The sequence below is a fragment of the Nicotiana tabacum genome, chromosome 1, assembly GCF_000715075.1.
Source record: "Nicotiana tabacum cultivar K326 chromosome 1, ASM71507v2, whole genome shotgun sequence".
Lineage (NCBI taxonomy): Eukaryota > Viridiplantae > Streptophyta > Magnoliopsida > Solanales > Solanaceae > Nicotiana > Nicotiana tabacum.
Window position 1 is genome coordinate 4,627,046 of NC_134080.1, and position 25,915 is coordinate 4,652,960.

A 25,915-nucleotide genomic window follows, 5' to 3' on the forward strand; every position below is an offset into this window, starting at 1 on the left:
CGTGGAGGTCGTTGAGCTCGTACGCAGTCAATTCCCGGAGATTTACGAGGTAGCTACCGGCGTTCGCAAACCTTGTGCTCCTTCTTTATTACCTTTCTTTTTCTGTATTGACATTTAGACGCAGACTAGTGTAAACACTGTCTTTAGATTGAAAGTTTAGTTGCTCATGACTTAGTGACACCCCGATGTCGGGCTATTATTATGCAATTGTGGTTTGGATTTTTGCACTGTTGTTATGTAAACCTCTAGTTAATTTAATTGTCTTAACTCATTTCTGTCATATAATGAGAGTAAACTGAAAAATGTCAGCTTGCCTAGTTCCACGTTATGCGCCATCAAGACGGGTTAGGTAATTGGGTCGTGACACTTTTTTTCTTCTTTTGAATCTCTCTATATATATGTGCGCGCGCGTTCATCCATATCTATACTATATTAAAAGTAGGAAGCTCCTTATCGAAATGTTGTTCGCCTTTTTTACCCTTTTAAAATAGTGTTCGTACTATACAAAATTGTCATTTGATTATTTTTCTAATATTTAGGACATATTCATTTAATAATTTTCCTAATATTTAGGACTTCTAAAGCAACTAAAATTTCTATATTGAATTTTTTCTTATTTTTATTATATAACATACCATATTTGCAACCAAAAAAAAGAAGAAGAAGAAGGTAATAATGCATCATACATAAAAACTTTAAAAAATATTGCAAAAATCATAGTTACCAAAAAAATAAATAAATTACAAAGTCAACTTAGTTCTAGGACACATAGGAGAAAAGAAATTAAAAAATTCCAAAGAGAGAAAAAAGACTAATTAAAAGGGGGATGTTTCATAACTAACAAGCTTAAAAACACGAATGCAAACTCACATTAGGATAATTTCCAACAGTTTGTATTCTTTTTAAATTAGGAATCTTTAATTTTTTCTTTTGATAATTTTTTTTACAGATTAATTCTTTAGAAATTTAGCCTTAATAATTAACAACTACATAACACAGTTTAGCATTATGTGCTTCTAATAAGCTACTAAAACGTTAACAAATAGTTTCGTACTGCAATTCATTACTAAAAGAATGGAGAAAAGTATACGAATTGGATAACAAAGAAACCTAACAAAAGTTAAAACATGAATTATTTTCATATGAAAGGTTCTACGAAATCTACTTTCATGACGCAATGTTAGTCTTCTCAACTTTTAAAATGTAATTAATGAATAGAGGTTTTAACGAGTCATATGGTTAATAATAAAAATTTTATGATCTTTAAAGTTTTACACACGATACATGTTATGAGTGACTCCAATTTTACCTAACCTCTATTTGGCAAGTGAAAACGAAAGTGATTGATAAAGAGAAAGATTCAAAAGTGATATATTCATCAATAATTTACCTTTTGGATCCTTCATTCTCTAAACTATGTTTGAGGTCTTGATAATTAGAATTTTAAAAGAATCGAGATTTTAACTTATATAAATTATTTACTTATTTGAATATTGTAACATGACCATAATTCTTTCTATATCTTAAAATAACTACTATAATTTATTTGGTATTATCTTTAAACTCTTTAATTATCTGCTCAAAGAATATTTTTCACTTTATTAAGTTTTTGTATAATATTTTAAAATAATACTTAAAAATCAAAATAAATAACAAACAAATAATTAAGAATATAGAAGAGAACGATAGAGGGAGGCAGAGAAAGAAATAAGACAATCAGAGAAGTCATATTTTTTCATTTATCCAGCCAACTAAATAGGATAAATATTCATTATTTTTAGGAATTTTTGTTATTATTTTTATTTTATAACACAAATATATTCATTAATATTTATTTAATTTTTTAAAAAGTTCTATACACGTGCAAAGCGCGTATCCGAAGAGTAGTAATTATAAACTCAGCTAGCGATTATTTTTATTTTCATATGATATAGAAAACACCTTTCCAATATTACGAAGTTTCTCTTCTTCGTCCACTGATTGTAAGAAAATATTATATTATACATTACAACAACAACAAACAAATAACTCGGTAAAATCCCACAGGTAAGTGGTCTGGGGAAGGTAGTGTATACGAAACTTTGCCCCTACCTCAATAGAGTAGAGAGACTTTATCTTCTATATATGTAAGTTCTTAATTGACCAATACTCTACCCCATACAACATGGTCAGTCTAACCACCGCTCTATAACCTTTGAGTATCAATGACACTTTCTTGTCACGCAGGACTCCAGATGCTAACTTCCATTTCATCCAACCCACCCCTATACGGCGTATGACGTCCTCGTCGATCTCCCCATCCTCCTGGATAACCGACCCAAGGTACTTGAAACTGGTTCTTTTGGGGATGACATGTGATCCAAGCCTCACATTCATGTCCGCTTCCCTCGACTCGGCGCTAAACTTGCACTCCAAGTATTCGGTCTCAACTTGAAACCCTTAGACTCAAGGGCTTGTCTTCAAACCTCCAGCCTCTCGTTAACACCATCTCGCATCTCATCAATCAGAACTATGTCATCAGCGAATAGCATATACCATGACACCTCCCTTTGAATATGTCGTGTCAGTGCGTCCATCACTAGGGTAAATAAGAACGGGCTGAGCACACATTTTTTATGCAACCCCATATTCTACATTGATTTAATAAATCTATGATTTGTCTAATAAAACAAATCGGTGATAACTAAGCTTGTAGCAGACTTCACATTAAAATACGTAGAATAAAAGTGATCTGATAAGTAGATATGACCTTAAAAATAAAATAATGCACGACGTGAGCATAAAACTGGATTTAATTACCAAACTCTATTGCAAAACCCGCAAAATTTGGGGAACAGACCAATTTTCTTTGCTAGCTGTGGAAGTTGGAAACTCTATGCAATTCTTTGACTGATTAAAAAAATTCTAAAACAACGTGACAATATCTATTTAATTAATTAAAACTTTGTTTTTTTGAGGTGGCCCTCGTTAATAATACATATTTGTCTCTCATTAATCAATTTAAATACCAGGCCAAATGGGCACATCCCCACTTTGATCGTTGATATGTTATTATTTCCAATTTCTTTAAGAATAATGATGGCGATCGAATCAATTAGATACCTGATATCTTCGCAGCCAACACAATTATCGAATAACTCCATATATCACCCTTTATTTCCATTATATTCCCTTTTAGTTATTTTTTCTCTTTTGAAAACAAATATAAAATTCATCAAATAACAAAGACATGCTCTCCACTAATTTCCTATAGGAGCAAATTATTAGATATAAATGCGAGAGTGGGAGAATATTTCAGGTGAAATTAGAATACATATGTGATGTTCTACAATTGGCAAAAATATTTTCAAGTCCTTCTCTGATCTATTTGTAAAAAATAATCAGGTGTTTCGTGCAAAAAATAATATTATAACTTAAATATTACTGATATCCTTAATATAACACCCATTGAGCACTTCAACTTTGAATAATAATAATAGATTATATGTGTTCTTTGCCACCTTATATTATATTTGAATCCTGAACTTTGAATGCTTAATTCTAAAATAAATTACTAATATAGAAAGAAACAATTAATAAGAAACTCTAAATCTAGTTGAACAAGTCTAGTCTTCAATTTGCTAAAATTAAAAATTACCTCAAGGTAGGTAAATTGACAATCACATTGACAGTTTTAAATTAAACAAGATAAAAGGCACGACGACATACAAATATATTTTCTTCTTCCTGCAATTCAATCCTCATCGCTATAAATTTTCTTGGATGTCACAAGAATGGCTCGCACCTCGATTATTCCATCAGATAACTATTATCTTCCACCGACTAAGAATTGGTATCTCTACTCGCCAAACATTAGACAGATGAGAAAAATTACCTAGCAAATTTTTATCCTTTCTCCTTAACAATTTCCTCAACTTACTATATATGTTATTAAAAATTACTTTTTTCCCTACTTAGTCCAACCTATAGATATTGTAGTCATTATGAATATATTTTTCTATAATTTGAACTCTAGAAAAGGGGACCAAAGTATTGCTCTTTCCACAGTATGACTCATCATCCACATAGGAGAAAAATTTCACAACCATTTAATTTGATACTTCATATTCATCATAAGATGTGCATTTCTTGTAGAATTTAATAATTAAAGAAAAAAAAGGCTTCATATATACTGAGCAATAAACAGGGCATCAATGTCACATGAAGAGAACAGGAAAATCTCTAAGTCAGTAGACACCTTCAAGTTTGTCTAGCTGTCATGCGACTAGGAAGTCACGGGTTCGAGTCGTGGAAACAGCCCCTCGTAGAAATGCAGGGTAAAACTGCATACAATAGACCTTTATGGTCTGGCTTTTCCCCGGACCCAGCGCATAGCTGGAGCTTAATGCATCGGGCTGCCCTTTTTTTTTAGAACGATTCTGGTTATGCAAAGACTAGATAGCTACTTCGTGAAATACAGATTTGCGTACAGCTTCCATACATATGTCTGATCAAATTAGTATACAGTTATCATCTAAACAAAGAGGTTAATCAACAATGTCACTACTAAAAAGCTTAAATTTATTGGCATCTAGAACCAATTTCCTTATAGAAGAAAAGGATCCTAGAAGTCCAGCACCAGAGAATACAACCATTATAGAAGTATTTATCCAATAGATAACTGATGACTTCTTTGGTTTGAAAGTCATGTTGTAAAGTAGCATTGGGAGAACAAAATCAAGAGGAATAAAACCAATGGCACCTACCACGCCGTTAATGTCACCAAAGAATGGCAGCATAGCTGCAAAGAATCCGCAAAGGGCCATGTACAGCGTTCTGAGGATTATCCTCGGGATTAGGTTTCGAGGAGAGAAGACAGCCTTGTTTGCATCAGCTGACTTCTTTTCCATGATTTCATAAGCAACTTGAGAATATACCTGTGATCATATCAAAAAGAGGTTACCATCACGTAGCCGACAACATGCTGGCAACAGTGGCGAAGGTAGGAATTGTCCCAAGGGCATTCAAATTTGAAAGAAGTGGAAAAAAAATTCTCGACAAAGGGTGTCCAATATGTGTTATATACCTCTAAAACGTAATATTTTACCTATATACACAGTGTAATTTTTCGACGAAGGGCTGATTATCTTTGTGACCATGTGGCTTCGCCACTGGCTGGCAAAACATCATTATTTTGCTGGGATTTAAACCTATGTTACACTGATCCTTCATTTGCCTTGACATACTCGTGTTGAACAGCAGAGATGGAGGCATGATATTTAGCTTATGAGTTTTGAGTTACAATTCTTTTTGTTTATTGGATTCTGAATAGATTATTTGTAAATATTAAATAAAATTTTTAACACAAATATAGAATTTGAGCCAAAGTTATTGGGTTCTTCCAATGGGTGTGAGTACTTCGTGCGGGTCCTCGAAAATACACTAAATATTAGTAGCAAAAAATTTGAGGTACTCGAATCGGATCCTTGCACACATGTACCTGATAGTACCAATAAACGGATCCGTGTAACATAAGTTTAAGCCACTGTGTGATACAATTGTGACGCAACAAATGCATGACTTACCAAACCAATGGCAAAGAGCTGAAGAAGAATAAAGACGACTGCAAGACCTAAAACCCATGTCGGTGCCAAGGAAGGTCCTTCATCTGGCATTAAACTCTTGAGAATGTTTGAATTGACTTTGTTTCCAAATACCCAATATCCAGAAACAGAAGCAGAGTAGAAAGTAACCAAAATTACAGAGTAGCACAACATAAGGCCTTTCAACATCTTTCCTGTCGCTGGTGGAGCGAGAGTTGCCTGCATGAATTGGAGTATAAATTAACATATGTCTCTAGTGAAGAACATTGGACATCATAAATTGTTTTCATCATTGTTGAACTAAAGGAACTTGTGGAAAAGAAATGAGGAAAAAATCAATATGAAAGAGCTATGTAGTTACCTGTATTTCGGGTAGTATTCCATTCCCAAAAATAGCTGCAATAATGGAGATAGAAGTGAAAGCGCTAAATACCCGTGATAGTTGTGAGGTTTCTAAGGAGTAATCTCTCGGAGGAGCATTTTTTGATTTACCTGCATAATGCAGGAAATATATAGATAAACTGGATGTACACATAGTAAAGTGACATGCTAATATCAATTAATATTGATTCCGCTTTCTCCACTAACTCTTCTGCTTTCTTTCAGGCCAGGTTTGCATATTTGTATATACACTAATGTAAACAAATTAATTTCTCAACTCTTGTCATTAGGGTATCCGGCGAATGATATATAACAAAAACATTACCATGGGCGAAAAAGGTTCGCAGCTAATTAAAAAAGAAATAGGGCTTAGTTTTTTCTCCATCATAAAACTGCAGGATCTTTGCTTCTAGTAATCAAGTTTATGCAGGTTGAAGATAATAGGTAACCTTGTGTGTAAGGTTTTCAAAATTGTTCAAGAATATACCAATGACATGAAAATGAACCCGAACCACAAAGAACATAAGAACTTACCGGCATTAATACACGCGCCAACAACTAGAAAAGTGTAGCCCAAGCTAAGAAACAATGACACCAAGTTGATGTGCCTTAGGGAGTGGAAGGATGGAAATTGAGAGAGAAATATCATTACTACTGTAACCATTGCAATGAAGTGATACAATTTCAGTGGCCCGTGTGGTGAAAGTTCGGAGTACATGATCTTGTACAAGCAAAGAAGAAATAAAATGTCGTTCAATAACATGAAAAAATGTAAACACAGCAATAATTAATAATAATTTCACGTATGCTGTCTTGCCATATATTTTAGCACTAAGGACATGGAGGCATATGACAAACTGAATGGTGTTACATGAAATGAGATGAAGGTCTATTACCCCAAAGATATTACCAGATTGTAGAAGTAAAATCTTATGTAACAAACTGCAAGACCATTTGGCAGTTTGATTCTGTACATGTTGAAGTTGTCAAATATCCTACATCGGTGGTTGACACTTTTGTTTGGGAAATTTTCCCTATAAAAGGAGGCATAATGTTTAGGATTTAAATACATCTCTCATTTGCCTTCTTATCTTCTTAAGTCATTTGTGTCTTCTCTCTTTAGTATTATTTCACTTGTATTTTTTGAGTGGAATAAAATATTGGTTGTGTCCGAGGAAGTAGGCAAAATCGGCCGAACCACGTAAATTCTGGTGTTCCTTTTATTGTTGCTTTATTATCTTATTTATTATTTGGTGGCTGTCATAATTTTTGGTATAGTAGTTGTGACTCATTCACACTATATACATTTGGCTTCCGCAATAATTGGTATCAGAGTCAATGTACTGTCTAAGTATGCTATGTGATTGCAGCATAGTCTGATCTTCCACATCAGAAAAGATTTTTCTAGGTAACTGAGTTAAGGTTCTGTCTGAGTATGCTCTGTGGTTGCAGCTTAGTCTGATCTTCCACACCAGAAAGGAAATAATCTAGATTTGTGTCGTCAGCTATTAAATAATATTCGTGTAAAAAATGGGAGATAATAAACAAGAAGAATCTACATCAAGTGTCAATAATACGTCATCATTGACATCTTTGTTTATGACAAGAATTGTGTCAAATGCGAAATTTGCGGTATAAATTTTTGACGGGTCAGGACATTTTGGGATGTGGCAAGGCGAGGTTCTAGATGTCCTTTTTCAACAAGGGCTAGATCTTGCTATTGAAGAAAAGAGACCAGATGTTATTGAAGAAGAAGATTGGAGAATTATCAATCGTGTTGCTTGCGGTACCAATCGATCCTACCTTGCTAGAGAGCAGAAATATCCATACACAAAGGAAACTTCTGCAAGTAAATTATGGAAAGCACTGGAGGATAAATTTTTGAAGAAAAACAGTCAAAATAAATTGTACATGAAGAAAAGACTATTTCGCTTCACCTATGTTCCTGATACCACGATGAATGAACATATCACTAGTTTCAATAAGTTGGTCACAGATTTGCAAAATATGGATGCAACTTTTGATGATGATGACTTGGCCTTGATATTGTTGGGGTCACTTCCTGATGAGTACGAGCACCTTGAAACTACTCTACTCCATGGAAATAACGAAATTTCTCTCAGAGAAGTTTATTCGGCTTTGAACAGCTATGAACAAAGAAAGGGAAAAAAACAGAAGGGCGGAGAAGGAGAAGCACCGGTTGTGAGGGGTCGTCCTCAAAATCAAACGAGGACAAAGAAGTGAAGATCCAAGTCAAGATCTAGACCCAGCAAAGATGAATGTGTCTTTTGTTGAGAAAAGGGGCACGAGAAGAAAGACTGTGCGAAGTTGAAGAATAAGGCCAAACATAACAATGGAAAGACCATTATGGATTCAAATGTAGCTGATTGTGATGATTCAGACTTCTCATTTACAACAGAGTCATTAACATCATCAGACATATGGTTGATGGACTCGTCTTGTAGCTATCATATGTGTCCCAACAGGGACTGGTTCGTGGATTTTCAAGAAGGAGAATATGGAGTCATCCACACAGCGGACAACAACCCTCTTACCCCATATGGAATTGGTTCAATACGATTAAGGAACCATGATGGAATGATCAGAACATTAACAGATGTTCGATATGTACCAGATTTGAAGAAGAATCTCATCTCTGTGGGAGCCCTAGAATCAAAAGGGTTCAAAATCATTGCAGAAAATGGAGTGATGAGAGTATGCTCCGGTGCACTAGTGGTAATGAAGGCTAATCGGAAGAACAATAATATATACCACTATCATGGCAGTACAGTTATTGGGACAGTGACATCCAGTGACGACAAAGAGGCAGAAACAACCAGGCTATGGCACATGTGCTCGGGACATGCTCGAGGAAAATCCTTGAAAATTCTATCAGATCAAGGATTGTTAAAAGGAGTAAAGGCTTGCAACTTGGAGTTTTGCGAGCATTGTGTCAAAAGGAAATAGACAAGGGTTAAATTTGGTACAACGATCCATAATACTAAAGGCATTTTGAATTATGTACACTATGATGTTTGGATTCCTTCCAAAACACCTTCATTGGGTGGGAAGTACTATTTTGTAACCTTTGTTGATGATTTTTCCCGAAGAGTGTGGGTGTATACAATGAAGAGCAAAGATGAAGTGTTGGGAATTTTTCTCAAATAGAAGACGATGATGGAGAATCAAACAGGCAGGAGGATCAAGTGTATTCGCACAGACAATGGATGTGAATACAAAAATGATCATTTCAATACGGTCTGTGAAAATGATGGCATCGTCTGACACTTCACTGTCAGACATACACCACAACAGAATGGAGTGGCAGAACGTATGAACCGGACCTTGCTAGAGAAAGTACGGTGTATGTTGTCCAATGCTGGCTTGGGCAAAGAATTTTGGGCTGAGGCAATTACATATGCATGCCACCTCATTAATCGTCTACCATCTGTTGCTATTGATGGCAAGACACCATTTGAAAAATGGTATGGAAAACCTGTTGTAGCTTATGACTCTTTGCACGTATTTGGCTCAACTGCATATTATCATGTGACAGAGTCAAAATTGAATCCAAGGGCAAAAAAGGCTGTTTTTATGGGGATTACTTTTGGAGTCAAAGGATATCGCTTATGGTGTCCTATGACAAAGAAAGTAATATTCAGATGTTACCTTTGATGAATCTGCTATGGTAAATAAGGTAACAGAAGATACCAAATAAAATGAGGGTGCTTCTAAGCAGGTGGAGTTTGAGGGAAAATTTATTTTTCCTACACAAGAAGCAGGGGAGGAAACAAATGAAGATTATCCTCTGGAAGAAAAGCCAGTAGAAAGGGAGATTCCAACTCAGGAACCTCAACAACAACTTGAATCAATAGCAACCAGCAGGCCAAAAAGGACAATAACAAAACCTGTTCGTCTTATAGAGACGGTTGCTTGTGTTACCTCAATTGTAGCTGATGATGTTCCTACCACTTATAAAGACGCAGTCCAAAGTTCAGAAGAAGATAAGTGGAGGATTGCCATGAATGATGAAATACAGTCCCTTCATCAGAATCATACATGGAGATTGGCCAAGCTCCCGAAGGGAAAGAAAGCAATTGGGTGCAAATGGGTATTTGCAAAGAAAGAAGGATTTCCTAACCAAGAAGATGTTCGCTACAAAGCAAGATTTGTGGCTAAAAGATATGCTCAAAAGGAGGGAATTGATTACAATGAAGTGTTTTCTCCAGTTGTAAAACATTCCTCCATTAGAATTATGTTGGCTTTGGTAGCATAGTTGGATTTGGAACTAGTTCAGATGGATGTAAAAATGGAAACTTGGAGGAGGAAATCTACATGACTTAGCTAGAAGGATTCAAAGTTGCTGGAAAGGAAAATATGGTGTGCAAACTTGAAAAATCGTTATACGGATTGAAACAATATTCTAGACAATGGTACAAACGATTTGACAAGTTTATGTTGCGGCAAGGGTACAAGAGAAGCAAATACGATCATTGTGTGTATTTGCACAAGCTTAAAGATGGTTCATTTATATATCTTCTCCTCTATGTTGATGATATGTTGATAGCTTCCAAGAATTCGGAAGAAATTGATAAGTTAAAGATTCAACTGAAGAAGGAGTTCGAGATGAAGGATCTGGGTGAAGCACATAAAATTCTTGGCATGGAGATAATAATAAATGGACGTTCAAAGAAACTCTATTTATCTCAGAAAGAATATTTGAAAAGAGTACTACAACGTTTTGGCATAGATGAAAAGACTAAGCCAGTTAGTACTCCACTTGCTACCCATTTTAAGATAAGTACTACTATGTCGCCAAAAGATGAAACTGAACGAGAGTATATGTCAAAGGTACCATACGCAAATGTTATTGGTAGCTTGATGTATGCAATGGTCTATACGAGACCTAACATTTTCACAAGCTGTTAGAGTTATTAGCAGATATATGCATAATCCAGGAAAGGAGCATTGGCAAGCTGTGAAGTGGATTCTACGGTATATTCATAATACCGTAGATGTTGGGTTAGTTTTTGAGCAGGAAAGCAATCAATCTGTAGTTGGATATTGTGACTCAGATTTTGCGGGTGATCTGGACAAACGAAGATCAACTACTGGTTATGTGTTTACTTTTGCAAGGGCACCAGTTAGTTGGAAGTCTACTTTGCAGTCAACAGTTGCTTTGTCTACAACAGAGGCAGAGTACGTGACTATTACAAAGGCTATGAAGGAGGCAATTTGGCTTCAGGGATTGCTAAAAGAGCTTGGTATTGGACAAAAAAGTATCTCAATTTTTTGTGATAGTCAAAGTGCTATTCAATTAGCGAAGAACCAAGTTTATCATGTAAGAACGAAGCACATTGATGTTCGGTATCATTTCGTACGAGAAATCATAGAAGAAGGTGGAGTCACGGTGAAGAAAATTCATACAACAGAGAATCCTACTGATATGCTAACAAAAGTGGTGACTGCGGTCAAGTTTCAACATTGTTGAACACTGAAGATTGAAGATGAATACACAACCAAAATTTGTTATTGAGAGAAAATTGAAGATGTGGAATTTTGCTAAGGTGGAGATTTGTTGAAGTTGTCAAATATCCCACATAGGTGGTTGACACTTTTGTTTGGGAAATTTTCCCTATAAAAGGAGACCTAATGTTTAGGATTTAAATACACCTCTCATTTGCCTTCTTATCTTCTTAAGGCATTTGCATCTTATCTCTTTAGTATTATTTCACTTGTATTTTTGGAGTGGAATAAAATATTGGTTGTGTCCGAAGAAGTAGGCAAAATTGGCCGAACCTCGTAAATTCTGGTGTTCCTTTTATTGTTGCTTTATTGTCTTATTTATTATTTGGTGGCTGTCATAATTTTTGGTATAGTAGTTGTGACTCATTCACACTATATACATTTGGCTTCCGCAACAGTACATGCATCAGAAAAGGACAGGCGATATTCATATTCATCGTAACGGATTTATAATGCACAGCAACAAGAAATGTTGTGCATAACCTAGATATTTTGATCCCGACGATAAAACTGATGCCTCATTCATCATTAGCTAATTCTATTAGGGATACTATCTTTTTTTTTTCTTTCAGAAGTTAAAGGAGACAAAACACTGTCTTTTCTGATATTTATTAAGATCACAGTTAATGTTTAGAAACTAACGATCTATAAGGATGATAGCATGTACTAGGTCCAAGAAATCAGCTATTACATCTGATATTGTCTATAACAATTATGCAACTACGTTGGTGGATTTTCATGGAATTTCTAAATTCTTGGTATTTATACTGGAAAACGTATATATTAGTCAAGTCTGGAGCAAAAGATAATTGGAATATAACTGAGAGGAAATATGTCAGAATACAAATATATGTAAATCTTGGAAAAGCAAAGTTGTTGAAGTAAGAAGTTTTTTTTTTGGCATCAATAAAGAAATGGAAAATGAAAATTGGCCATTCCTGAAGCAAGTACCTGAATGCATTCTCCGGCAAGCAGAATTGCTCCTATGCTAATGCCAGTGTTGACTGCTGTCTGAATGAGTACCACAAAATAAAACATCCAACCAGAGCCTACAATAATACTCCACAACACAAAATTCTTTAGTTTAAAAAGATGCTGTAATAAAGTGGTAAAGTTTGAGCTAGTTAGAGCTGTTACATATAATTCATCATTCAAATATCTTAATGTTCAATGACTGATAAGATTATACGATGCAATCAATCTATGGGGGAAGTAGATGAAATATTAGCAGTAAGCATGTGCAGAACTCTTAAAGAAGCTTAAATTGGATAAGAAGATGTTGAGTAATAGTAAATTAATTAATGCTTTGTTCGTCTAACATTATAGTTTTTTAACTTCTTCATGCAGAAATGAGTATGTTGAGGTGGATGTGCGGGCATAGTAGGATGGATAAGATTAGGAATGATGATATTCGGGAGAAGGTGTGCGTGGCTCCCATTGATGACAAGATGCGGGAAGCAAGGCTCAGGTGGTTCGGGCACGTTCAGAGGAGAAGCCCAGATGCTCCGGTAAGGAGGTGCGAACGGCTGGTTGTTGAGGGCTCGAGAAGAGGTAGAGGGCAGCTTAAGAAGTATTGGGGGAGGTGATTAGGCAGGATATGGCGATGCTTCAGATTTCCGAGGACATGGCACTTGATCGGAACATGTGGAGGTCGAGTATTAAGGTTGTAGGCTAGGAGGTAGTTGAGTCTTGCCTTATGCCATAACTTTGGGGACTAGTTTGGTAGGGATACTATGTTGCTTTTGCTTTGTATCATTCCTCTTGATTTCATGTTGTTCTTATTTTTCATATATATATATATATCTATTTTTCATATTATTTCATATTATTTCTGTGGTGTTACTGATATTGTCTCCTTTTGTCTTTTTGTCTTCTTGAGCCGAGGGTCTTTCGGAAACAGCCTCTCTACTCCTTCGGGGTAGGGGTAAGGTCTGCGTACACACTACCCTCCCCAAACCCCACTAGTGAGATTTCACTGGGTTGTTGTTGTTGTAACTTCTTCATCCAAGGTTCAAAACTTTAAGCCATCTATTCCATCCATTATCTTTTTCCGGCCTCCTCCAACAAACACCAATTATCTAAATTCACTATTCTCATTAAGTACAAAAACCACTTCCCGGTGCACTATGCGCGGATCTGGGGAAGGGTCGGACCACAAAGGTCTATTGTATGCAGCCTTACCTTTTATTTCTGCAAGAGGCTATTTCCATGGCTCGAAGTTGGACGTACAAAAACCACTAACTATAGATTTGTTCTTTTCTACGCAGGTGTGAATCTAACAAAAACCACTAGAATCTGGTGGTTGTAGTCAAAATAATTAGGCTAAATGTCCTTTTCAAAATACCACAACAACCTTGCATTCATATTGAGGGTCCTTTAGAAGCATCAAAGGCTACTTCCACCACTAAAGGAAATCTATGCTTTTCATTAGCAGAATCAAATCTTCCTTTCACACATGACAGAATAACTTTTTTTCCCAGTAAAAGAGATTTTCTATTATTTTAAAATGCAAAAGCTTGTAATTTTACATAAAAGACCAACTAATCATCTTTGGATCTCAGTAAATAATTAGTAAATACTCTTATCTACAACTCAGTGCAGCAACCCCTTTAGAACAGCATCATATTCCAAATTAAAATGCAACAGTGACCACAATAGACTTAAATAATGCAACATCATTTGATTAATTTAATAGTTTGGACTTCTATCCTTTCAACAACAAACAACATTCACCTTTTTCTTCTTTTCTTTTTGCAAGTCCAATCACATTTTCTCAAACTACAAAGGCAAACATCGAGTCTATTTGAGCTCGTTGCATTTCAATTAAATTATAGTTCTCTAATCTAATACTAGAAAAATTCTATGATTACAACAACAACAATAACGCCTTAATTCCAAACTAGTCGGAGTCACAATATGAATCATCACTATCCATCTCACTCTATTGGAGTCGTGTTTCAATATCTACTAATCAATGGCTCTATAATACTATAGAAACTCTACGAATTTTACAAGAGTTTAGATTCTATGCGCTGTCAGCTTAAAAATTTTTTATACAATCATGTAACAAATTAGGTAACGATAAGTGAATCTCTCTATAAGCATTAATTCGTAATCTAGTAACTAGCCTGCTATTACAAGTTAAAATTAACTGATGGGGCAAAAAAATCTTTACCTAAGACATCGGCGGCAAGTTCTCTGAATCGAATATGGCGTCGACCGGACTTCTCACAGTGATCAAGAACCAATGACATGAGATAGTAAGAGTAAAAAGTGACCAACCCCATCACAGTTAAACACAAGAAACCCAATCCCCATCCTAGCCCTCTGAATACATACGGCAATGTCAGTACCGTTGGACCTACTATCGCCGTCGTCAAATGAAATCCTGCATGCCACCATTCCCCTGTTCCCACAAAAAAAAAGGAGGACTCCATTATAGGATTAGCAATAAAAACTATTAAATTCTGTTATAAAAGAGATAGCTTTATGTATTTCAAAATTATAAGATGCCCCATTTGTAGATTCTTCAAATATTTTGTTAATGAAGAACTTACCAATTGTTCATCTATAAACTGTTAAAGATTACATTTTTATTTACTATTACTTAGTAATTTCTTAAGTCTACATCGAAACTTAAATAAGAAAGACCCCATTATAGCATTAGCAGTAAAAACTGTAGAATTGTGTTAGAAAGGAGATATTTTTATTTATTTATCTTAAATTTAGAACAAAACCCAGGTGTAGATTCTTTTTCTTTGACCATACAACATGCAGAATTCTGCAGATAGTTCATCTTAAAATTGTTAAAGATTACATTTTTATTAACTCTTAGTCCAAAAAAAAAAGAAGCCCGGTGCACTAAGTTCCGACTATGCGCGGGGTCCAGGGAACGGCCGGACCAAAAAGGCCTTTTGAACGCAACCTTATCCTGCATTTCTGCATGCAAGAGGTTGCTTCCACGGCTCGAACCCTGATCTATTGGTCACGTGGAAGCAATTTTACAAGTTACGCCAAGCTCCCCTTCTATCTTAGTATATAAAAAAAGGGGTAGTCGGTGCACCAAACTCCCGCTATGCGCGGGGTCTAAGGAAGGGCTGGACCACAAGGGTCTATTGTACACAGCCTTATCTTATTTTGTACGAGAGGCTGTTTTCATGGCTCGAACCCTTGATTTTCTGGTTACAGGGCAACAACTTTACCCGTTACGCCTAGACTCTCGTTCTACCTTAAATCTACGACAACAACAAAAATGAAGACAAAAGATTTGTTGAGAAAATTTTACCTTTGGATTCTAAAACAAAAGCAGCACCAGCATCATCTGCACGGCGAATTTCAGGAAAAGGATCATTGCGGAGAGGCGCCGGCGCCATTTTAGGAGATTCTGTTACTACAAGCTCATATCATATGTAATTGTGTCTTTGTATATAGAATTTTCTTCTTCTTTTTTTTTCTCGAATTTGTGTATAAAAGAATGATGATGGAAAGAAAGTGGGAATATAGTTGTTGTAAAGAAAAGACTCCAAAAAGAGAAATGGTTATATTTTTGGAGAGGTCGAAGGCACAAATCACAATGATGATATGGCAATAGGCAGAGACATTTGGTTTTTATAGGTTTTGCCATATTTGAGTCGACATTTGATATATTTAGTAAATCCCTACTGGGTACTATTCTAGATTCATCAAATCTAATATGGATATCAAACATCTAGTGAAAATCAAAAATTAAAATTTTATTTTAGTAAGTTTATTGGTTCACATTTCAGTCATGGGAAAAATTATAATGGCGGAATTATTTATGTTGGGAATAATAATGAAGAATATCAGATAGTGAATAATAATATAAAATTGTTATATAAAAATTATCTACTTTAAAAATATTTTAATTTCAAGTATTTTTTTTTTTGCTAATATAAGTATTCTTATTCTACATTCAATTTCATATACAATAATATATAAATGACCGCATTAGTTAGTGCAAGTGTTATTTAATTCAGATCATTTCTCCTAATTATTCACTCAAATCTCCATTCGTTTCAATTTACGTGAATCTATTCTGTTTTAGTCACAATAGAATAATTTCTTTCCATATTTGGAAATAATTTACCTTTATGCAATAATTTATATCAAGATAAAATGCACTTGCCTTATTTTACATCACAAGTTCAAGAATCTTCTTTTATTTGTTAAACTTTGTACTCCGTCAAAAAAGGTACACATAAATTGAAACGGAGGGATAATTGTGAAGTGTTATTTCCAATTTCCATTAATTCCTAAACACCAAACAAATTCCGTCTTAGTTTTCTTTTATATTTTTATAAAAGTACTTATGATATTGGAAGCAGTGTTTTAAAAGGCGAGGACGTGAGGCAGACGATTTTACTTAATACGGGGCGAGGCGAAAGCCTCGAGACATGAATCGTAAGCCCCACTGATCTTTAATTTTTTAAATTTATGAACTAATAATATAGCATCATAACACAATAAAATATAAAAGTTGCATTAAAAGTTCAAGAAAACTAAAAAGAATTAAAGAAACTCATATAAAATAAAATATTTAGCATATTTTATAAGTATAAATAATATAATATTGTTAAAGTTACTATGAAATATAAATTAACTTTAACATCTTAACTTTCAAACAATTAAAAATTATAATTTTTTAAAAAATATTATCAAATTGCATATTTTACCTCTTTAAAAGTAAATGCAAAATAAAAAATTAAAAAATTAATTTAAAATATTACTCCTTCATGAATAAAATAAAATTATTTTTAAATAGTAAGTAAAAAATATATGATAATTTTGAGAGACATAGAACTAAGACATGAAGATCTATCAAGTAAAGATATAAATTTTGGTTATCTATTTTTAGAAGAAATATTCAAATGATATTCACCCTCACGATGTTCTCAATTAGTAAATATGCAATAATATGTTCGTTATTTGAGTTATTCACAATTTTCATATTCTTATAGATAAAAAAACTTTAATCATTCATTTATCAAAGAATTTTGAGAGTTAATACTGCAAATTGGTGAATTCAACACATGATTTGCATAGGAACTATTGGACGGTGTTGAGCGTTAGGCATGGTTAGGACGCACAGTGGCGAAGTTAGGAATTTCCTCAATGGTGTTCAAACTTAAAGAAGTGAAAAAAATTCTCCGACACGAGTGTTTAATATATGTTATATATTTCTAAAACCTAATATTTTACCTATATACGCAATGTAATTTTTCAAGGAAGGGTGGTCAATTCTCCACCCTTTAGGATACGTAGCTTCGCCCCTGAAGGCACACCATTGGGTGCTTGGGGGCGTAAACCTTAGAGAACTAAGCCTCACACATAAATCTCAAGGCGTTTTGATAGTGTCCCGCCCCGTCGAGGCAAGTCCCAAAAAGCCTTTTAAAAGAAGAACAAAAATCTCCTTTCCCATACGTAATGTTTACTTAATTCTACACATCAAAAGTGATGTGCATATGCTATTAAAATCTTGATGGCCTCAAATGACGCAAAAGCCGACAAACAAATTTATTTCGTTTCTTCCTCTTTTTCTATTCTTTTTGCTATATATAACCACTACTCAAGAACCACCCCACTTAAACGAAGAACAAAAAAGGCCACTTGCGCAATTCAACGGTTTAATAATATATTAGATTAACATTAAAGAGGAACAATACCCTAATACTGTGAGGTTATCTATTATTGTCCCTCTGTTCTCTTTTACTAGTCCAGTATGACTAGTAAAAAATAACAGAGTTATTAAATAAAAATTTGTTTTACTACTAAATTACCATTACTAACGGCAGTCAAATTTCTTTATTGATGTTCTGATATTTTTTTTTATAGCGAAATGTTGTTATTAGATGAGATATATTATAATAAAATATAAATATCGATTTCGAAGAAAAATTGACTTTTATAGTGAATGACTGTTATATAGAGATGTTGTTATAGAGAACTTTAACTGTATTAAAATCTATCAATAAAGCATGATTAGGAAGTGTGATTATCTAATGATAAGGATAACACTGGAAAAAATAATAAATCCTTATTAATTTGTTAAAGTGAACAAGTAAAAAAAAATATTCTTAATATATTGGACTACTAAAAGGGATCAGAGAGCTTTATGTATTTATTTCAAATTTACAACATGCCCCATTTGTAGATACTTCAAATATTTTGGTAATGAGGATTTTACCAACAGTTTATCTCTAAACTGTTAAAGATTACATTTTTATTTACTGCCCTCTATTTCACTTTTTTTTGGTCTCTCCGCCTTTCCAGAATAGGGATAAGGTTGCATATAGAGATGACAAACATGCAGGTCGGATTGGATATGAGCGGGTCAAAACGGATAAATTATCCGACCCGACCCGCATGTAAGCAGTACATCCTACTCTCCCCGTACCATTTGTGAAATTATACTGGGTTGTTGTTGTTGTTGTAACAACATAATAGAATTATTGTTCAACACTTCGACAACATGAAAAATAAAATAAACTTTCACTTATCGAGAGTCAATATGACTAAACTTTGAAGCTAAATTGATAATTCAACTCAATATTTCAAAATTAAATTTAGATATCAAAAACTATATAAAAATTACAATAAGTTATAATTTTTTCCATATTAAGTCTACACGAAACTTAAAGAAAAAAGACCCCATTATAGCATTAGCAGTAAATACTGTAGAATTGTGTTAGAAAGGATACTTTTATTTATTTATCTTAAATTTACAACAAAACCCAGGTGTAGATGCTTTTTCTTTGATCATACAACATGCAAAATTCTGCAGACAGTTCATCTTAAAACTGTTAAAGATGACATTTTTATTAACTCTTAGTCTAAAAAAATCTGAGTCTTTCGTCAAAGCTAAAAAGAAATTCGGGTTACTGATAATCAGGAGACAAAAATAAAATACTTTTGAGAACGATGGTAAAGAAGCAAATAGATGTATATTTCAATAAATTCTCAATAGTATTCCGTGTCCTTACAAATGATGATACTTCTTCCTTTTATAGATAATTCTAGGTAAATGAATGAAGCCTCAGCTTTAATGATATAATCATGAGTAATAAATGATATTAAATAAGCCGTTATACAATCATTCCTATTAAATACCAATTTCGTAACGTATCAAGTATTTAATAATGAATTTGGACTCCTTTCTGTCACCAAATCTTTGCTTTCAATGCCTTCTATCCGTTGGCTGTAAATAATTTAAATTGGTACGAGACTCCTATCTATACGTCGTCTCGTGCCTATTTAAATTCTTCTTCCCGTGGATGTTTCCATCCGTGCCTCTTAGTCAATTGCTGCGCTTTGACCATTTAACTAATCCACGTGTCATGCCACATCATCTTTTAATATAAACTCAGTTTTTTTCCCAATACAAAGACAGTTCGATGTACTGAGCCTGCACTATGCGCGAGGTCCAAGGAAGGGTCAGACCACAAAGATCTATTGTACGCAATCTTACTCTGCATTTCTGCAAGAGGCTGTTTCCACGGCTCGAACCTCTAACCAGGGGCAAATCGATATAATATGGGGCCTAAGGCGAAAATAAAAGGTGAAGTCTGAAATTTTTTAATTATTTTTTAACCCTTATAATTTATCGAAATCTAAAGAAGTTATAATCAGTTTTAATTATTGTCAATGTGTAACCAATTTGTTTAATCTCTCTTGTGTTATCATGTTGAACTTTATTAATTTAGTTTTGAAATATTTTTTCAACCGAGGCAACTGATATAGAAATTATTAACGGTAATTGAATTAACACTTTTTACCTTATTTAGTTTGCCAATTAGAGCATTCTTCTACTTGTATAGTTTCTCTTAGCATTTTTAATTCTAAGTATAAGTTGAAACAAATAATACTATAGTAACTACTACATTTCAAGAGTTATTCAATGTTAAGGACGAATTTTAATAGTTACTTATCAAAGTAGCTTGAAAAATGTTTACAAAGGCACTCAAAGAATTAAGAAAATTGTTCTAAACTAACACGTAAGAAGATCGATTTAAATTGGAACGAATTAAAGACAAGAAACAACTAGTAACTACAATTTAAGATGTGTAAAACCTTTAGCTATAATTATTTTGATCAAATAATTTAAAAATTCTATTAGTACCGCATAATTATTAAATATTATATATACTTACAAATTTTGGGGTCCCAAGTATTTTGGTGGCCTATTGCCTTAGTTACCTTAGGCTCCAACCAGCCTATAACACCCCAGACTTTAGATAGAGTCTCACATCGGCAAAACACAAGAAGGATGCTAGATATATAAGTTAACAAGTCTTAGACTTTAGTAACGCGTTTTAAACCCATAACGGCCTAGGCCCAGAGCGGACAATATCCCTAGTGGGTTGGGCTGTTACAGATGGTATCAGAGTTACTCTTGTGTCAGTTTTGCCGATGATGGGTCAGAGTTCAACTCAGTTTAGGCAAATCCCATGCAGTAGGGCAAACCTCAGCGAGGACGCTGAGTCCATAAGAGGGGGTGTATGTAACACCCCAAAATTTAGACAGAGTCCCACATCGGCAAAACACAAGAGGGATGCTGAGTATATAAGTTAACAAGCCTTAGACTCTAGTGACACGTTTTAAACCCGTGAGGGCCTAGACGTACCCAGAGCAGACAATATCACTAGCGGGCTGGGCTGTTACACGGCCCTGTCCCTAACCTCCTGATCGCATGACAGCAACTTTACTAATTACGCCAAGTCACATGACAACAACTTTACCGATTACGCCAGGGCTCCCCTTCTGTCTTAGCCTACAACAACAAAAATGAAGATTTGTTGAGAAAATTTTACCTTTGGATTCTAAAACAAAAGCAGCACCAGCATCATCTTCACGGCGAATTTCAGGAAAAGGGTCGTTACGGAGAGGCTCTGGCGCCATTTTTAGGAGATTCTGTTACTATGAGTTCATATCATATGTAATTGTGTCTTTGTATATATAATTTATTTCTTCTTTTTTTCTCCAAAGAATGATGAAAGGAAGAAAGTGGGAATATACAGAAGTTGTAAACAAGACAATAGACAGAGACGTTTGCTTTGTATCTACGAATGAGATGCCTTCGGCGTGGTTTTTTTTAATAGGTTTTGCCATATTTGAGTCGACATTTGATATATTTAGTAAATTCCTACTTATCAGAGGCGGATAAAGATCATATCGTCTATTTGTTACAATTTTATTAAATTTTTATATATAAATTTATGCTCCGCATCGAAAATATTAAGTTCATATGAATCCGACATCAATATTTTGCATTCACCTCTGCTACTGACTACTATCCTAGATTCATCGAATCCAATATGAATATAACACCTATTGAAAATAAAAATAAAATAAAATTCAATTTAATAAGTCTATTGGTTCACATTTTAGTAGTGGATAAATTAAAATAGCGGAATTATTTACATTGTGAATAATGATGAAGAATATCGAGCAAAGCCAATCTGCCTTTGTGCCAGGAAGAATCATTAGTGATAATATTATTCTAAATCATGAACTCATAAAGGTATATGGAAGGAAAAATATCTCGCCAAGGTATATGATGAAAATTGATATGCAAAAAGCTTATGATTCGGTGGAATGGATCTATATTGAGCAAATGTTACATGGGCTGCATTTTCCTGTTAAGTTTACCAATTGGATAATGAGCTGTTTAAGGACTGTATCTTATTTAATTAATATCAATGGTAAGCCTAGTAGGCCATTTGCTGCTAAGAGGGGTCTAAGGCAAAGTGACCCAATGTCACCTTACTTGTTTGTTATTGTTATGGAATACCTGAGTAGGCTGCTGAAGAAGTTGACCAAGAATCCTGCTTTCAAGTTCCATCCTAAGTGTGTCAAGACGAAGATTACTCAGCTGGGATTTGCAGATGATCTCTTATTGTTATGCAAGGGTGACAGATTCTGTACAGCTACTATACAATTGCTTTAAGGTATTCTCTGAGGCATCAGGACTTATTGCAAACCAAACAAAAGCTCAGTCTATTATGGAGGAATAAATCCAGTTCTACATCAATAGATTTTGAATGTGCTTGGATTTCCCAAAGGTGAATTGCCTTTCAGGTACTTAGGTGTGCCTTTGAGTTCAAAGAGGCTGGCTATTGCTCAGTGCCAACCATTGCTAGATAATATGCTTGGCAGAATTACATGATGGACATCGAAATTTCTTTCTTATGCTGCAAGAATCATGCTGATTAAAAGTGTGCTTTTTTCGATACAAATATTCTGGTCACAAGTGTCTGTTATGTCAAAGAAGATTATGAATGAAGTCGTGGCAATATGTAGAAAGTTCTTATGGAGTAGTGAGGTAAATGGATCGAATAAAGCACTAATTGCTTGGGAAACATTGTCCTATCCCAAAACTGCAGGAGGAGTAAATTTTATTGACGTTGAACTATGGAATAAAGCTGCAATTTGTAAACAATTATAGTTATGGAATGTGTGCAAGAAGAAGGACAAGTTGTGGGTGAGATGGGTGCATGCATACTATGGGGGAACAAGACAAATTTGGGAAGTCAAATGCACGCAAATTTTTTGGATAGTGCAGAAAATATTGAAGGCTCATAATTATGTAGAACAAGTTGGAATGAGCATGGAGGATTTCATCAACATGGAGCAGTTCTCAACTAATAAATTCTATTGCAAGATGAGGGGTGATATACCAAAGGTAGAGTGGAAGAGATTGGTTTGTAATAATCAGAGTGCCCCTAAATGGAATTTTATACTTTTGCTTACGGCACATAGGAGGCTATATACTAGAGACAGATTGAAGAAATGGGGAGTGATACAAGATGCAACTTCCCTATGTGTGGAGCTACTGAGGAAAGCATTGCACATCTGTTTTATGAATGCAAACTATCGAAGGAAGTGTGGCAAAAACTATTACAGTGACAGGGTATATTTAGGCAGCCTATGAATTGGGATGGTGAAGTACAACGGGCTATATCGAATCACAACATGAAAAATGCAACTGATGAAGTATATATGATGGCCCTAGCTGGAAATGTGCATCAAATCTGACAGGAAAGAAATTTCAGAGTTTTCCAACAAAAACAAAGATTAGTGGGGCAAATAGTCAAAGTGATTATATAAGAAATATTCTATCGGGTAAGCATGAAGATAAAGATAAGGAAGAAGCTACAAAGTCTGAATTTTTACCGATGAGATGATACAGAGTAATTTAGGATTGTGTATGAAAGATAGGAAGTAGTTGGAAGATCACTGAAGGTTGGGACTATATCTAACCCAGTGGAAGAAAGATAGGCTGTTTTTTCGGTCTTTTTGAGCTGTACATATGCTTTTTTGGTGAATAAAGATTTCAATTACCAAAAAATAAACAATGAAGAATATCATATACTTAGTAAATAACAATAACAACATGCCCAATATACTTTCACATAATGAAATTCGGAAAAGATAATGTGTACGCAAAACTTACTCTTACACTTGTCGGGTAGAATGGCTTTTTCACTATAAAATCATATAGTGAATAATAATATAATACTTTAAAAATATTTTATTTTCAATTATTTTTTAATTTTTTATTGCTAATACGAGTATTTTATTGTGCATCCAATTTCATATACAATGGAGTAATACATTGCATGCGTAAATGTCCCTCCGGTCCATAATAAGTGATATTTTGGCATTTGGCACATCCCTTAAGAAAATACTAACTTCTAAAAAAATATAGGTATTTTGACTAATAAATTACCCATAATTAAAATTTGCATATTGTTAACTTTACATATTGGGATATGTAAATAAGGGCAAATTTTGGAAAAAAAACATAAATTAATACTTCTTGATTATATAAAAGGTCACTTATTTTGGACCAAAATAAAAAAAGTAAAAAAATCACTTATTATTGACTGGAGAAAGTATTTAATACTGTTAGCCAACATTAATTAGTTGTGTGAAGATCATTTTTCCTAATTTTTCCTTCAACTGAATAGAAGTAGTATATTATTTACAAAATATAGATATTATTATTCTATCTAGGGGCGAAGGGAGAGCATTAGCTACGGGTTCAGAGTAGCTTTTGCTTAAACCCTGTATTTGTATTAGAAAATTCATATAAATATTTAATTGTAAATTCGGTAATTAAGACGAGCTTTGGGTTCGATGACCAATTCAGAACCCATAAACTTCAAATCTCCACCTTTGAATTTCTATCTCTCTAACGAAACGACCCCTAAGTATTTTAAGAGTCAGATGTAATAACTCTATCAAATTACTTCGTCTGTTCACTTTTACTTGACACATTTTGACTTTTTACGCCCTTTAAGAAATAATAAATGAAGTACATAATTTACAATGATACCCATATTAATTGATGAATATTTTATTGGATTTGAGAAAATGATTTGAAATGAGTAATAAATATTGTGGATATAACAGAAAATTATTTTTTGTCTTATCTTGATATGCGTAAAGTGATAAGTAAAAAATGAAAATCTTTTTTTAATATACATACTGTGAGCACGTGATTTTTTCCCTATATGAGAATTACTCCCAAAAATCCAAAATAAAATAATTTTCCTTTGTGTGCGATTTTTGAATTTTCTTGGCATTTTTGGATAATTATTTGTATTTTTGTTTGTGCATGTTTATTTGTTTAAATTAATAAAATATAAAAAATATGTCGCATTTGCATTTAATATTTAATTAAATTTGTTTTACAAAATAAAAAAATCATAAAAAATAATGTACGTTGCATTTTTAGCATTTAACGTCCAAATTGTGTGATTTTATAGTTAATTGCTATTTAAATGTGTGATAATTGTTATTAGGAGTTAATTAGTATTTTGAGATAATTTTGGGTTTTTATAATTTAATCTTAGCATTTTTAGCTTTATTATTTAGGAAATTGAATAAATAGAAAAGAACAAAATAGAAGAAATCGGATTGGGCCTTTTCTTCAAATTTAAACCAAATACCCAGCCTTCCCCTACGACCCGGTCCATTTCAAACCGGGTCAACCCAGTCCATAACCCCAAAGACCCAACCCCTTTCTTCATTTTTCATTTTTTCATTTCCCTAACCATAAACCTAACAAACCACCCGCCCCCCTCTCTTTCCCTCTTCTTCTCCAAAACTCCCAAAGCTCCCCTACCATGGCTGCCCCTCTCCCGTCGTCCCCTTCATCCTCTGCCAACACACACACACACACAGCTCCATCACCACGACGGTCCGTCGTCTCCAAACAACCCCGCTGCCTCGTCTTTTTCGTCGACCACCATGGACGTCGACCATGGCTGCCACTACTTCGTCTTCTCCTTCATCGTTACCACCCCTTCAACCTCGTCTTCTTCATCGCCCCCAAACCAGCATCAACTTCCACGACCAAACGACCAAATAACACAACCACCTTACAGTAGCCAGCGAGCTCCGTT

At 34.3% G+C, this 25,915-nt stretch overlaps 1 protein-coding gene across 2 annotated transcripts; it reads right to left on the reverse strand.

Moving 5' to 3' along the window:
- Positions 1 to 4,445: 4,445 nt before the first annotated feature.
- Positions 4,446 to 21,485, reverse strand: LOC107800749 (putative GABA transporter 2). Of its 2 annotated transcripts, none has more exons than XM_075229972.1 (7): positions 21,317 to 21,485; positions 14,665 to 14,895; positions 12,441 to 12,538; positions 6,498 to 6,684; positions 5,944 to 6,074; positions 5,565 to 5,801; positions 4,446 to 4,916 (listed from the first exon to the last, which is right to left on the reverse strand). In XM_075229972.1, the coding sequence occupies exons 1-7, from the start codon at positions 21,402 to 21,404 to the stop codon at positions 4,527 to 4,529; spliced, it is 1,362 nt and encodes a 453-aa protein (XP_075086073.1). In that variant the 5' UTR covers positions 21,405 to 21,485; the 3' UTR covers positions 4,446 to 4,526. The 2 variants fall into 2 exon arrangements, with proteins under 2 accessions (XP_075086073.1, XP_075086045.1); XM_075229944.1 differs by lacking the exon at positions 21,317 to 21,485 and adding an exon at positions 15,775 to 16,071.
- Between the last annotated feature and the right edge of the window lie 4,430 nt (positions 21,486 to 25,915).

Coding starts and splice junctions, on each gene's coding strand:
- LOC107800749 (XM_075229972.1), bottom strand. CDS start 21,404: ATGGCGCCAGAGCCTCTCCGTAACGACCCTTTTCCTGAAATTCGCCGT. Junction 12,539..14,664: donor ACTTGCCGCCGATGTCTTAG/GTAAAGATTTTT, acceptor GTATTATTGTAG/GCTCTGGTTGGATGTTTTAT. Junction 4,917..5,564: donor AGCTCTTTGCCATTGGTTTG/GTAAGTCATGCA, acceptor ATATGATCACAG/GTATATTCTCAAGTTGCTTA.